Source organism: Equus quagga, chromosome 8 (assembly GCF_021613505.1).
Source record: "Equus quagga isolate Etosha38 chromosome 8, UCLA_HA_Equagga_1.0, whole genome shotgun sequence".
Classification (NCBI taxonomy): Eukaryota; Metazoa; Chordata; class Mammalia; order Perissodactyla; family Equidae; genus Equus; species Equus quagga.
In genome coordinates this window covers 125,955,289-125,970,408 of record NC_060274.1, presented here as the reverse complement: position 1 = coordinate 125,970,408, position 15,120 = coordinate 125,955,289, and the positions used below count along the sequence as shown (strand labels likewise).

The following is a 15,120-nucleotide window of genomic DNA, read 5'->3' as shown; positions in this document are numbered from 1 at the left end:
TGGGTTTAGAGCTGGCCCATTTGCAGTATTAACCCAGAAGCACTCTAGAACCAGTGATGATTTGATTGCAAAACTGGGAGACACAAGATAATAAACTGAAAAAACCATTATAAGTGATAAGAGAATTCAGTAAGGTGGCTGGGTTTAATATTAATATATAGACATCAAAAGCCTCCATATGTATATGCAATCAACCACCATTTAGAAAATATAAAGGAAGGAAATGTTGCATTTTACTAGCAATAAAAAGATTAAACATCATGGAAAAAGCTTAACAAGAAATGTACAAAACCTACGTGAAAAAAATAAACCTTTAAACATCACTAAGGACTACAAAAAGTATCTGAACAAATGGAAAGGCATATCATGTTCAGGGTTAGGGAGACAATACCTTAAAGGATCAATTCTTTCTAAAATAATTGCAAATTTAATGAAATAAGAAATCCAACAGAGCTTTTTAGAACCAGATTAGGTGATTCTAAAGTTCAGAAGGAAAAATAAACAAGTGAGAGTAGCTAGAAAAATTTGGACTAAGAGTTGTAATGGTTGGGGGTAGGTAGGAACAAACTGCCACATATAAAAATATATTTAAAGCTACTACAGTTGAAACATTGTGTACTGGTGCAACATATTAACAGCCAGATTAAGAATGGAATAAAAGGTCTCAAAACAAGCCCAGTGTATTGCTTAAAGTAATTATGGTGCATCCATATGATGGAATGTTACGCATACATTTTTAAAAATAAAGAAACTTTGTGTACTGATACAGACTTTTTTTTCCCTTTTTCTCCCCAAAGCCCCCCAGTACATAGTTGTATGTTCTTCGTTGTGGGTCCTTCTAGTTGTGGCATGTGGGACCCCGCCTCAGCGTGGTCTGATGAGCAGTGCCATGTCCACGCCCAGGATTCGAACCAACGAAACACTGGGCTGCCTGTAGGAGAGCGCACGAACTTAACCACTTGGCCACAGGGCCAGCCCCTGATATGGGCTGATTTTTCAAGATAAATCATCAAGTGCAAAAAAAAGAAAAGGTAGAGAATAGTGTAGGTTTTTATGTCCTTAAGGAAAGAATGTATGTGTGTATTATATGTGTGAGAATGTATGTGTTTGCTTTTATTTCTGATAAAGGGATGTTGAAGTCTCCAACTGTTATAGTGGATGCATCTATTTCTCTTTGCAGTTCGATCAGTCTTTGCCTCTCATGTATTGATGCTTTGTTGTTAGGCACATACACATTAAGGATTCTTATGCCTTCTTGGAGAAATGATCCCTTGATGTGTTTGCTTCTACATGTGTAGGACTTCCCTGGAAAGATAAACAAGAACTTGTAACAGCGACTTCAGAGACTCTGGAAGGGAGCCAGGTTGCTGAGGGGTCAAAGCGGGGACTTTGCACTGTAAACTCATTTGTACCTTTTGTATTTTATTTCATAGGAATGTACTAACTATACCAAAAACTGAAATAAAATAGTTTTAATGCTGACAAGGAATTAGCATGTAAATGTGCCACATCTTTTTCTTATAATATTTAATTCCTTCCATTCTGGGCATCTTTTCCATATCTATTGGCTATCTGCATATTCACTTTTGAAGAGCCCATTCAACAATGTTCCTGTTTTTAAAACAATTAGGTTGTTTGTTTTTCCGTATTGTGAATATCCTCCCCCAGTCTGTCTCTTGCCTTTTCCTCTGTTAATCATGTATTGTGATGAACAGAAGTTCCATGCAATGAAGTTCAACTTGTCAATCTTTCTTTTATCGTTAGTGCTTTTTGTGTCCTTTTAAAGAATCTTTGCCCACTTCATGACTTGTATGTATTTTAAAATTTGTTTTTAAATATAAAATACTTCAAACATCTGGAAAACCACAAAAAAACATTTCAGACACCTGCAAAAACACTGGAAAGAGTAACTATATGTTTGCTTTAGGTCTTTAATCTGCCTGGACTTTACTTTTGTGCCTGATCTGAGGTAGGAATTAATCTCACCTTTTCCCATTTACAGAGCCAGTGCTCCCACAGTCCATTTCCTCACTGGTTTGTTCTGCCCCCCTCTTTCCTTCCATACACACAGTGTCTATTTTTAAGTTCTATATTCTGTTCTGATGTCTTTCTATTCTATGCTAATTGTCTATCCCTGCAGGAATACATCTCTGTTTTTTTTAAGGCATTATTTAGATCCGATAAATGTTGCAATTTTAAGTGTGCATTTCAATGAGTTTTGACAAAGTTATTCACCTGAAGAACCACCACCACAGTCAAGATATAGGATATTTCTATCACCATCCCCCCAAAAATAATAGATCCCTTTTGCTTTTTCCCCAGTTACTCTCTCACCCCGGGCCTCAGGTAACTGCTAATATGCCTTCTGTTATTAAAAATCAGATTTACATTTTTTCTAGTGCTTCATATACATGGAGCTCTACAGTATGCACTCTTGTATGCCTGGCTTCTTTTGCTTAACACAATGTTTTTGAGATTCATCCATGTTGATGTGTGAATCAGGTACTCCTTCCTTATTATGCTGAGTAGAATTCCATTATATGAATACAGCACAATTTGTTTACCCACTCTCCCTCTTGATTTGGGTTATTTCCAATTTGGGGCTATCTCAAATAAAGCTGCTGTGAATGTTCATGTGAAAGTCTTTGTGTAGACATACATTTTCATTTATCTTAGGTAAGTAAGATAGCAGTGGGTATGTAGGTTGTATGGCAAATTATGTTTAACTTCTTAAGAAACTGCCATACTGTTTTCCAAAGTGTTTATGCCATTTTATATTCCTAACAGCAATGTTCAAGTTGCTCCAAATCCTTGTCAACACTTTGTATTGTCAGTCTTTTTCATTTTAGCTATTCACTTATGGTGGTATCTCACTGTGTTTTTAATTTGCATTCCCAGATGACTAATGATGTTGACTATGTTTTTGTGTGCTTATTGGCCATTTGCACGTCTTCTTTTGTAAAGTGTGGGTTCAAATTATTTGCCCACTTTAAAAAATTGGGTTTGTATTATTGTCGAATTCTCTATATTCTTTATATATTTATATTTTCTTCAATTCTTTATATATTCAGGATACAAATCCTTTGACAGATATATGTATTGCAAATATTTTCTCCTAATTTGTGGTTTGCTTTTTATTTTCTTAACAATGATCTTGAAGAGCAGTAGAAGAGATGGGGCTGTCTGCTCTCACCACACACCGTCTTCTTCCATCTCTTCCTGGCTCTAGATGCTCATGATTACAGGGACTTGTAGTAAAATATATAAAGAAATTCTATAAACCAAGAAGAAAAAGCAAAAAAGCTCATAGAAAAGCAGGCAAACAATACGGATAGGCAAATTAGAGAAGTGAAACTCAAATGGTCAATAAACAGATGAAGAGTCAAGCTCACCAGTTATTAGGGAAACACAAGTTTAAAAAAGATACCATTTCACACACATTATCTGGTTGAAAAACTAAAAAATGCTGACTAACAAATGAAGTCTAGGAATTCATATAAGGTTGGTAGGAGTGTAAATTGAAACAATTACTGTGGAGAACAATTTGGCGATGTCTTGTAATGTTGAAAGTAAACGTCATCCACAACTCAGCTCTTTCTTGTGGAGATACACATCCTAGAGAAGTTCCTGTGCTTGTGCACAAAAATAAATACAGCGGTGCTCCTCATCTGTAAGAGGAAGACCTGGAAGTTATGCAAGTGTCATCCATAAGGGAGTAGAAACATAAAAAGTATATCACAATCTCTACGTAATAACATTGTATCAGTCAGCTATGCCACCATAATGCTGCATAATAAAACACCTGGAAACTGTGACTTACAAGAAGGATTTATTTTTTGCTCAGATGACCCTGCTTCTGCTGGGGCTCGCCAGTCTAGCCTAGGTTTGCCCAGACTTGGCTCCAGGTCATTTTGTGATTAGTCTGCTCCACATGGTTCTTCTCTGGGGACAGTAGGCTGTCCAGGGCGTGCATTTCTCATGGTGAAGGCAGAAGTGCAAGCCAGCTACTCTGTGGGCGACTGGAGCTGGAGAAACTCTGGGAGCATTTACATACCAAGTCCCATCTGCCATTGGTTGAAGAGTGCCCTGATGGCAATAATTTCTTGATGGCACTTCCAGCTTGCTGCATGGGACATAAGGATGGTGCTGGCAGTTGGAAGTCAGCTGCTGTGCATGGAGTGTTGAGAGCAAAGGGAAATGCATGGGACATTGATGGTGTCTACCAATGGACTTGTCCAGTGCAGCCTATTATCGGTTTGATGTTTGCTACTATAATAGGTAATGATGAGGTTACACTGTCGTTTTAATTTGCTTTCCTTGATTATAAATGATGTGAGGCATCTTTTCATGCTCAAAAGTAATTTCTACTTCTTTTGTGAAGTGCCTGCTTGTCTCCTTTGCCCATTTACTTGAGGTGCTGTTTTTATCTTGTTAACAAACTCTCTGTCTGTCATATGAGTTGCAAATCATTTCCCCTGTTTATCATTTACCTTTTTAAACTTTTTCTTTTTATTGTGCAGAAAGTTTAAATGTAGTTTAAATTATCAAGCTTTATCTTCACCACTGCTGGGTTTCTTTTTTCATTCTTAGTTAGACCTCCCCTATTATAAGACAATCTTCTAAAATTCTCCTGTGTTTTCTTCTAGAACATTTATAGTTTCATGGAAACTTGTTAAATCTCTGATCCATCTGCCACTTATTTTGTTGCCAGAGGGAGAAGTCCCAGCACTGTTCAGAGCCTTTACTCATCCTTCCTCGCAGATTTGATTTGCCACGCTTATCAATTTGAGTTTATTTCTGGACTCTCACTTTCTTCCATTGATCTGTCTGTCTATTCATCTGCCAGCAACGTTGTTTTTATTTCTGTAGCCCTGAAAATTGTGACTTTATAAGACTTCTAAATATCTGGGCATGAGAGTGTCCCTCTCAATACTCTGCTCCTTCAGAAATTTCCTGGTTGTTTCTTACATGTTTATTTTTCCCAGAGAACTTTAGAATCAGTATATCTGCTCCATTACCCATTCTCTCTCCCTACACCCTCCCAAAAGCATTAGTGTTTTTATTGAGGACATTACACGTATAGATCATGTTAAGGACATTTGACGTAAAACATAGAAACACAGATACTAAACAGGCCCCAGGTGTTTTTGTGGCCCTTATTCCCAGGACCTGTCCTACACATCAAAGCTCCCAGGGTGCTCGCCACTTCCTTTTCCACAGGTGGATCAGCATCGTGTCTGTGATGGAAACAAGAAAAGACGAAGGAAGCTGAGATCCTGGCGGAATAAAGTGTGGCCTGGAACTAAAGGGTAAATATGTAAAAATAATGTGATGATTAGCAGGCATTTATCAACGAGCCAGGCACTTTCCTCTACTCTCTCAGCTCACGTTCACAACCCCTATGAAGCAGGCACTATTATTGTTACTATAGCAACTCGGCAATAAAGCTGAAGCTCGGAAAGACTAAGCAACTTGCACTCAACTAATAATTGGTGGGGCTGGAATTTGAACCTGGCAGCCCAGTTCTCGATTCTGCTCTCTCAACCTCGGAGCTGAGCGGAGCTGCTCAGGCAAAGGGAATGGCTTCTGGAAGGCTGGGCAGAAAGAAAAAAGAGAAAACTATGTTTGCCCAATCAATCTCCGCAGTCCCAGGGCACGGCCACTGCACGTGGTATCACAGCTGATCAGGGCTGCAGCCTCTGCCGGGATCCCTGGGCGCCCAGTGCTCCTGCTGCCTGAGACACAGAAAGGGCAGTGAGAAGAATCGCCAGCCTGATGTCTGCCAGGTCTTTGGCAGGGAACAAAGGCTGGCCTCTTCAGTGGGGAGGAAAAGCCTTGCTGCCCTCAGGGCCCTTAGTCCTGAGCTGAGGGAGCTGCGGGGGCATCCTGTGGGTTTCCGAGAATATCCATCCCAACCATACCCACCGACCCTTTCAGGGAAGATGCCCGCAGGCTGAGCTCAAGGTTCTCCGGGGCCCCCTCCCTCTCCCCGTCTCCGATGAGCCACCAGCTTATTGCTGGACCGCACGCCGCTGGGATTAGAGTTGCTCAGACACCCCCTAAAGCTCCATTGCTTCCTTCTCCCCAGGGCGTGGTCTCCAGGCCAGAAACTCCAGGTCCTGCCGGGAAAGGCTCACCGGGCACCCTGGTCTCAGGATACCAGCCCCCTCGAGGTTTCCCAACCTCCTTTTGCAGGGGCTCTGAGTCGGGCAACTGATTATATTTCATCAATCACATGAAGGGTCCAGATTCTAGAGTGGTGATTCCCAAAGCAGGGCGAGAGGGCGACAGATTTGGCCCATGAGGGAGCATTTCAAAACGGCTGGAGAAGTGTGTGGCTGTCACAACTGGGAGCAGGAAGAAGGGATCTGCTGGAATCTGGTGGGTAGAGGTCAGGGGTGCTCTAAACATCCTACAATGCACAGGACAGCACCCCTCGCCCCCAACAAAGAATTATCCAGCCCAAACTGGTGATAGCGCCGAGGCTGGGAAACCCTGCTTAGAGGTTTCAGTAGCACAAGAACCCTTGGGAAGCTTGTTTAAAATGCAAAGTCTGAGTCGCATCTGTGACATTCTAATCCCGCAGGGTTTGCAGTGGGCCCAGGCTTCTGCATTTTCAAGCATTCCAGGTATTTCTAGTAGAGGTGGACCACATTCCACCCTCAAAATACCACTGCATGATTACAAAACTCTGGTCCCTAGACCTGTGCGGGCCTAAGAACCACCCGGAGCGCTTACGAAAAGTCTGGGTTCCTCTGGAGAGTCTGTCCTAACAGACGTGGCTCTGGGCCCAGCATTCTCTGGGTTTGTTCTGTTCCAAGAGATTCTCAGGCAGGTGTGCAAACACGGAGCGTGGGCTGAGTGAGCATAGACTTTGGTCACCTGCCCTTACTTGTCTGGTGTTACAAGTCAAGCAAAACTGTGGTGGCTGCCAGCTGACTTTGTTCCTGGAAACCCCAAGGTTTACAAACAAAGGTCACTTCCAGCACGTAGATATGGAGCTTATCAGGAGCAGCACTGGCCCACTCGATTTCACCTCCGTTCCTCACATCCCCATTGTTACCAACAATCCTGTATCTATTGAGCAACCAAAACTCATCCAGGGCCTTGTTTTAGGGCTTCCTTAAGGAGGGGTGAGCCTGTGCCCTGCAGTAACAGTGTCCCTCTGTAGGTACCGCCCACTCCCCACTGAGAATCCAGGCCGATGAGCATCCCTCTTATGGATTGGAACGCTGAGGTGGGAGAAGGTCTCAGAAGATTGTTGGGAAGCCTGGCATGGGCGCAGCATCAGGTTGGCAAGGTACTTTAGCTCTTTGCCCTTCAGCTTTCCCAAGCAGTGCCTGGCACCTGGTAACTGCTCAATTAGTCAGGGTTGTTGTTAAATATCCTTGAAGGACATTTCATCCAGGCTAAGGTATCGCCTGTAGAATTGTCCCTGTCCCCACTAAAAGCCATGGCCTAAGGCCACGACCCGCAACATCAGCGCAAAGCACCCCCAGTGGCAGCATAAACTGGTCCCCTGGAGGATTGCATTCCGCATGGGGGCACTGCCCTCTGCTGGCCGCCCTGTGTGTGTGCAGCTTAGCCTGGCAGCCTCTGGCCTTCATGGGCTGGTCCCGCCCGAGGGCGGTCTCCGGTAGGTATGGTGCAGGGGGATCCTACTCACAGCCGCTGCCTGTCTTTAGGGATCTTTTTCTTCATGTAGGTTCTCTGAGTGTCTGAGACCAACATTTACTGATGTGTCTCCCACGTGGTGGGGTGGGGGGCGCTTCTTGCTTGAAACTACAAGAATTCTGGGCATATAAGAAGTCCGTCCAAATTCTGACCCCACCAACCTAGCATGGCTTCTGGAAGCCTAAGGCCCCATCCCCGGGACAACTCAGGCCTGCTAAGTTCCCATCTGAAAAAGCTCTGGGCTGTCACAAGAGCTTACTGTCTGTTCTAGCCAATATTTGACCATAGGCCTCTGACACCCTGCCCACCCCCCACCCCCAGCCCTTTCTTAGAGCATTTACTTTAAAAAGCTTACAATTGCGAATCCTTCCTCTGTCCCTTTGAGATATGTACGTATGTATCTCCTGCAACCCAGGAACGTCTTTCTCAAGGACCCAAAAGCCCTTCCTCTGAAATGGAATCAGGAAGGATGGGCCTCTGTCCCCCTGTCTCTGTGGAGACGCAGCTGGACTAGTCACTCTGGCACTGACCAACCCTTGCGGTTTTTCACTCTCCTGAGTCTACCTGGGCCCACTCACCCCTCTCCCTCCTCTCTCATTCTCCCTTAAACGGACCAGTCACCTCAGCACCCACTGGACAGAGCTCACATTTCCCCTACTGTCAGTAGTTACAGAATAAAACCCCATTTCATCGCTTTAACGAATGTCCGGCTGTGTTTATCTCTGACAAATCCTGCTCAGCCTGCAGTTCCTGCCTTGGGTGTGGGGCGGAAGCTTCCGCAGGAAGGCAATCCTCACAGAGCCGGTGGGCACCAGAACCTGGGAGGGGGTGCAGCGCAGCCAAGCTCTCAGCCTCTCACCACAATAGGGCTGCACAGGCAGAAAGAAAGGAAGAGGGGAGCACAGCCACCATGCTGGGAAGGAGCCACCCCCTCTGAGCTGCTCAGGGGACGCCCAGAGAGCAGGGGCACTCCCCTGGACCCCCCCTCCCCAGGAACTGAGGATGCCTCCACCGTGGTGGTTCAGTGAGAATTCAGAGACAGACACACGCATGCCTCGGTCTGACGAGGAGCTGGGGCAGTGCAACACTGGGGAAGCCCAGAACCTGAAGAAGGAGAAGCAACCATTTGTGAGACACCCTCCCCCAACCCTGAACCTGGACCAGTGATCTTCAGCACCCCAGACCCCAGGCCCTAAGGGGGAATGCAGCTCGGGGAGCAGATGGCCCAGGAGGCTGGGCTTGGTTTAAGTTTCAGCTGCAGGGCTGGAGGCTGGAGGTACAGGGCAGCCTTATGGGGTACGTTCCCCAGGCCCAGGGCCTGACCTGCAGAGACCCAGAAAAACTGACCCAAGAAGGTCCCCTCCTTGTTTCGCCCCCTTCTATCTCTCTAGGCTTTTCAGAGGGTCTGAGGGGTTCGCCTCAGGCTGTCACTTGTCTTTCTCACCTTCCCTGCCCTCCTTCTCAAGGAACCAGTCCCTCCTCTCGAATCACTTCCTTGGGACTTCATGACATTATGCTCACCCACTCTCCTCCTGTGTCCTTGGCAGCCTCTCGTATCCTCGACGGGCTGTCTTCACCTGCCCACCCCACGAATGCTGGCACTCCCCAGGTTCTAGTCCGGGCTTTTCCCATTCACACTCCAACCCCAGGCCTCAGGGATAAGTCATTATTGTTTGAAGATTCTCAGCTCTTCAGGCCGCATCTTCCTCCTGACATTCACACCCATCTGTCCAACCACTCAGTGGACGTCTCCTCTCCACTCGGAGGCCCCGGCATCCAGGCTGCAGTGGGAGTTGAGGGCCTCAGTGGTCTGGGCCCTCACTTCTCCTGCTTCCTCCTCTATGCTCCTCCCCAGCCCCAAAGTCTTGCAACTCCTCCCGTGAGCTACAATACTCCCTGGCCTGGGAGTGCTAGCTTCTCCGCTCGCTCCCTCCCCATGCCCCATGCAGGAAGCTTATTTTCACCCAGGCCTGGTGAGGAGCAGGTGGAGCCATGAGGAGCAGGTGGATTCGGGCCCTCGGGCATGCAGGAATGAGGCAGGCCACGCTCTGGAGATGTTGAGATGTCGGGGACCCACTTTATTGCAGCCCCAGGAACCATGCACTCTAACCCGGGGCACAGACGAGTGGTGGTCACAGTTCCACTTGAACAAGTTCTCTGTCGTCCTGCCAGGCCGGGCTCTGGACAGAATCCAGCACAGCTGTACTTTCCCTCAGGTCTCAGGAAAATGTAGTTCTCAGTGTCCCCCTGCCAGTGCTGCAGCTCCAAGTAGCTGCCAGTCCCCTTTCCTGTGCCCCAAACCCACCCACTGAGGAAAGGGGTATCAGGTGGGTAGAGCAACAAAGCGAACTTGGCCTCAGCCAGGTCTTCGCCACCAAACAGTAACTTCCCACCACTCACTAGTCACCTGACACGGTCGGGTCTTCAGTACAAGCTACACTCAGCATCCCACTCCAGGAGGCCCACAGAGGTCAGGACAGGAAAAGAGCCTGGTTGGGGGGATGCCTATGGAAGGCCCCAACCTGAGCTCTGAGCAACAGGCCAAGCCCAGAACCAAGAAATCTGGTGAGATGCATCACATTCGCTTGCCCTTCCAAAGATTATACCCACTAACAGGGAAGGATGCCAATCAAATAAATACAGTCAATAAATATGTGAGATTGGCTTATTCCCCTAGGAGGCAATGTGGCAGAATGAGGGACCCAGATTAGCTCTGGGACTGTAGGCAAACATCCAAGATCTCAGCCTCAGCTCTCCTGGGATGCATGAGGGGGTGGGCTGGAGGGTCCCTGGGTTCCCTCTGGTCTGACCCCCACATTTTGCCTCCCAGCCTTGGTCAGGCCACGTGCGCCTCCATCCCTCACCATCTCCAGTCCACTCTGGAGAAGACAGGTGTGGTGCTGGCCTCTGGAGCCAGGGTGGGCCCAGTGCCTGCAGTGCCACCCAAATCTCGCCTATCCCCTTCTCTTCATCCTCCTGGGGCCCCTACAGTGCCCAGACTGAGGCTCTGGGAATGGGGGAGGGAGCTTAGCCACAGGGGGCAACCAGGTAGGGGAGGAAGGGGGAAGAGGACATTCTGAGGACATACGACTTTCTAAGCAAGCCAATTTAAGTGACTATCAAGGATGCTAAACATAGAGGTTTCAATCTTGGCCCAAATTACTATGTTGCTTTTTTTGTGTGAACATTTTTCCATTACTTCCACATTTTCAGAAATTCCACATCTAAATGTGTCAGAAAATTAAAGAAGACGAATTCCACGCCAGAGCTGGAAAAGGCCTTTGACACATCCAGATCAGATGGAGCCTCTCCATCTCACAGGTGAGGCAGCCCACGGAGACAGAGACGCTTCCTGGGGTCACACAGCAGGACAGGGGCAGAGCTGATGATAACAGGTCCCTGACTCCCCACCCAGGACTTCCTCTCTGGCCCAGCCCACTCCAGGCTCAGAGCATCCTGGGCTGGATACCCCTCTCCACGGGACACATGGCCTTCCACGGGCTGCCCCATTTGTAAAAGGCAGACTCCACCCATGTCAGCTCCTGGCCAGGATCTACTTGGGAGGGGGCAGCGAGAGTTTGAGGGCTGGCTATTGCCTGCTCTAGGCTGACCCTGAGAGCTTGGGGCTTCCCGAGACCTGAATTGGCTGAAGGAGGCGGTACTTCCCAGAACCAGGCAGGCCCTGGGGGAGGGAGCACCAGGGGACCAGGACACAGCTGTAGGGGCAGGGATGAAGGGTTGTCAGGGTCAGTCGAGCCAAGGTCATCCAGAGAGCTGGGGCACCTGCAAAGAACATCACATAAGAAGTCACTTCCCTGTTGTGGATACCCCCTCTCCCTGGAGAGCCTCTGCACTGGTCACTCAGTTTACCTCAACTGTCCTTCTAGGTCCCTCTGCCCCCACACAGAGTCTCACAGCCCCCACACCCCAGGCCTCGCCTCTCAGAACAGATTCTGCATCCACACCCACCTCCTCCATGGCCTGCAAACCCATAACCCTGGCTGGGCCTGGGAAAAGCACTGCGAGGACCCTGGTTTCTGTCCATCCCCGGGGGTAGCACACCACCAGGCAGGTAGGGAGTAGGTGCCCAGAACTGTTTATTTATTTTTTGCTGAATAAATGAATGCCCGAATCCAAATGCAAACTTCTGATGCTCCGCCTATTCTCTTCCTCCACACCAGGCCCTCCCCACCCACACCCACCGCCCCCCAGTACCTGGGGCTGGAGCGCAGCTGTCACTCCCACAGGAAGCGCACGTACCAGATGGTCTCATTCTTCAGCTGTGGCCCAAACAGGGGGTTCAGCTGAGCCAGGATGGCGATGAGCCAGCTGCCAGGGACAGCACAGAGAGGGTGAGCCGGGACACAGAAGGAGCCCTGGTCACAGGACCAACACAGCAGCCACAGGGTGTGTTCCAGGGAGCCACCCACGCTCCAGCAGGCACACAGGCTCAGTCTGGGGCGTGTGGGGCTTGGGTTGGGTTTGATTTCGTGTTTTTTAGATGTAGAAGATCCCTGAGTTGGGGCTGGACCCCGGGATAAGGGAAGAGGTAAGACAGCCTCCAGGCGCACGTTGGGAGCTACTCCCAGCTGCGCCCTAAAATATCTCTGGTCTGGGCCCCCCTAGTATGCACCATGGAGCAGGACAGGGCTGGTCTGACAGGAAGCATATCAGAATCACCCCCTTTTAGGAGGAAGATGAAGGAACTACCCCAAGATGAGAGCAGCTGACAACCAGAGAGCTCCACTCCCAGGCCTGCTGGGGTCAGGACAGGGCCTGTCCGTTAGGTCTTGAGCTCCCCAGGGGCGGGCTGCACAGCCAGGGGGTCAGGCCCCGTCATCATGACTGTGTTTGCCCCACAGCAGCAGAACCCCAAAGGCTCTGGAGGTGCACGACCCTGCACGCCTCAAATGACTGTACGATGGAGCTCTGCCTGGTTTCGCAGGAAGGATCCAGCCCTTTCACCTGTGAATCTCCCGCAGCAGCCAGTCATGTGCCTGACCCCCAGAAAGCTGTCAGAAATCACGTGCTGCTTATCATCAGCAGGATCCGGGTCATGTTTCATAGATATAATTCCTAGGTGTGGCATTTTCCTATGTCGCCCCTTTCTGCCCGTGTGCCTCTCCTTTGCAGCCTGCTTTCCCCTGCCCACGGTGGATCTGTTGTTGGTAATCCTCCCACATCCTGTGTATACTCCGTCTCCCCACGTTCCCAGCCACCATCCTCTATGTCCTGGTCTCTGAGCCATCAAACCCCAGCCCCTCTGAGACCCTCCCCGGGACAGATGAGGACACTCTGCCAGGCCCCGAAGGACCAAGACACAGCATCGAGAAAGGGCCTTAGAGATGCTCTGTCCAGGGAGAATTCTGAAAGCCGGTACGTCCCCAGGTATTTAAGCTAACATCTAAGAGTCACTGTTATTTTTTAACAAGTTTCATTGTTTGTTACTAGGACAAAGCTGGTCCAGGGGACACATTTATAACCAGAATCAGAGTTCACGACTTCTAGCCCATTGCCCTGGTCGCCATTCCAAACTGCCTCCTAAACGTGACTTACAGACTCCGCCTTCCAAGAGCTGAATCTGTCACCACCCGGACAGAGGGGAGCAGGGCTAGGGAGAGGGCGGCAGGAGGACAAAGGCACCGGCTGCTCTTGAGCTGGGAGAGCGGTACTTACAAGAGGTAACAGCACACGGCGGTGGCTACCAGCATGGTGATGATCACTCTGCAAGGCAAGAGGACGTCAGGTCAGGACGGACGGAACCGGTGCCCTCAGAAGGCCCCGCGAGGGCCAGAGAAAGAGCTCCGGTGTCGGCCCTTTTCCCATTGGCCTTCCTGATGCCACCTGAACACAGGAGGCTGAGTTCTACTCAGGGTAAGAATTGCAAGATGGGACATAAAAATGCTAAGTGTCACCTCATGGGGAGGGCGACGTGACCACATCCAAGTTACGTTTTGAATCCTTCCCTTCATCTCCCTTCCCCATCACCCACTGTTACTCCATCTTAGCGTAGCCACGCTGGGAAAAGACACGGCACAGCTACATTTGTGGCAGCCCACCGTGGAGGGGTCTCTGGAATTCAAAATTCACTGGGCAAGGGGAAGGAAATCATAAGACCAAAAGACGGCACAAGAAGCAAGGAGACTGTGAGCTCCCCTGAGGCAGGGGGAGTGGTTATAGAGAGAGCCGAGACTAGCTACTTTGTGTTCACTCAAAGCAGACTGGAGACAGAAGCCTGGAATGCAGCAGGAGAGACTTCAGTTAGACTGAAGAAAGACCTCACCAAGGTTTGCAGGAGAGGTGAGACACCAAAATGATTCACAGAGCGAAGCTGTGGGCCCTCAGCCCTGCAGATCTTGAAGAACAGAGGCAACACCTATATGTCCAAGCAGTCTCCAGCCAAAGCTACATCGAATCCACGACCTCGGATCTAAAGCACTTCCAGGTGACGGCAGAGAAATCAGCACTTAATCCATTTTGCCAACATTACTAAGCACCGTGGGCCAGTCCCGCACTGGGCCCCGGAGTCTGCAGGGGAGAAAAGGACAATCTCCAGCCTCGAGGAACTCGTAAGCAAGGAGAGAGGGCTCTTACAACAGAGGATAACGCCAAGCAGAAACTCGTAAACGGAGCAACACCTACAGGAATCTGTTGGGGACCTTCAAAAAACAGTGATACTGGCTAACAGTCGTTCAATACCTAAGATGTGCCACGCACCGTTAAGAGTTTTATATGCATTATTTCGTGGAATCCTCACAGTAGCCTTAAAAAGGCAGGTATCACCATCCTCCTCCCCCCCATTTCACCTATGAAGAAACTGAGGCTTGCAGGGTTGACACTCGCTCAAGGTCACAGCTGGTGAGGAGCGAACAAAATGCACCAGCGGCTAGCTAGCCTTTACTGGCTGGAGGGGGGTGGCCCTTAACTGTCCCCCGTGTCAGTCGGCTCTCCACCTTTCTAAAGCACGACGGTCTCTGCCCCTTGGCCCCGACCACCTGCCCGGTGCCCGGCTGAAGGCGGCGCAGCGCAAACCTCGGAGGAGGAGGGGGCGCCGGGCGGGCCTCGGGCCAGCGCTCGCGGCAGCGCAGGGGAGGGGCCGCAGGGAGGCCGGGCCCGCGAGCGTCCCTTACCCGCGGTTGGGTCCTTTCGGCACGAACCAGGGCCCGGCGATGCCTATGAGGCCCCAGAACGTGGTGAAGATGATGACCGGGAGGGCGAAGGAGTGCGCCGTCATGGCCGGGCGCGCGATGCCCAGGCCGGGCTGCAGGGCCGAGGCGCAGATGCTCCGCAGCGCGCGGGGCCGGCCGGGCGGTGGGCACCGAGCATGCGCAGCGGGACCGAGCCGCCCAGGAGCGCGCCCGGCCGCCCAGGGGAGCGCGCTCGGCCGGGCCCGACTCGCGCAGGCGCACCAGCGCGTCCCTTGGGGTTGTGGGGCGAGCTTTGCGA

General features: G+C 49.7%; 1 protein-coding gene across 1 annotated transcript; it reads right to left on the bottom strand.

The window, feature by feature from the left end:
- Positions 1 to 9,727: 9,727 nt before the first annotated feature.
- On the bottom strand, positions 9,728 to 15,010 carry ATP6V0E2 (ATPase H+ transporting V0 subunit e2). Its single transcript, XM_046669835.1, has 4 exons — positions 14,805 to 15,010; positions 13,351 to 13,398; positions 11,890 to 12,003; positions 9,728 to 11,457 (listed from the first exon to the last, which is right to left on the bottom strand). Exons 1-3 carry the CDS (start codon positions 14,906 to 14,908, stop codon positions 11,910 to 11,912), a joined length of 246 nt encoding a protein of 81 aa, XP_046525791.1. The 5' UTR covers positions 14,909 to 15,010; the 3' UTR covers positions 9,728 to 11,457; positions 11,890 to 11,909.
- Positions 15,011 to 15,120: the final 110 nt, after the last annotated feature.

Bases quoted from the DNA above. Each gene is read 5' to 3' on its own strand.
- ATP6V0E2 (XM_046669835.1), bottom strand. From the start codon at position 14,908: ATGACGGCGCACTCCTTCGCCCTCCCGGTCATCATCTTCACCACGTTC. The intron at 13,399-14,804 runs GTAAGGGACGCT...CTTGCCTTGCAG, and splicing joins CCGAAAGGACCCAACCGCGG to AGTGATCATCACCATGCTGG. The intron at 12,004-13,350 runs GTAAGTACCGCT...TGTCCCTGGCAG, and splicing joins GCCGTGTGCTGTTACCTCTT to CTGGCTCATCGCCATCCTGG.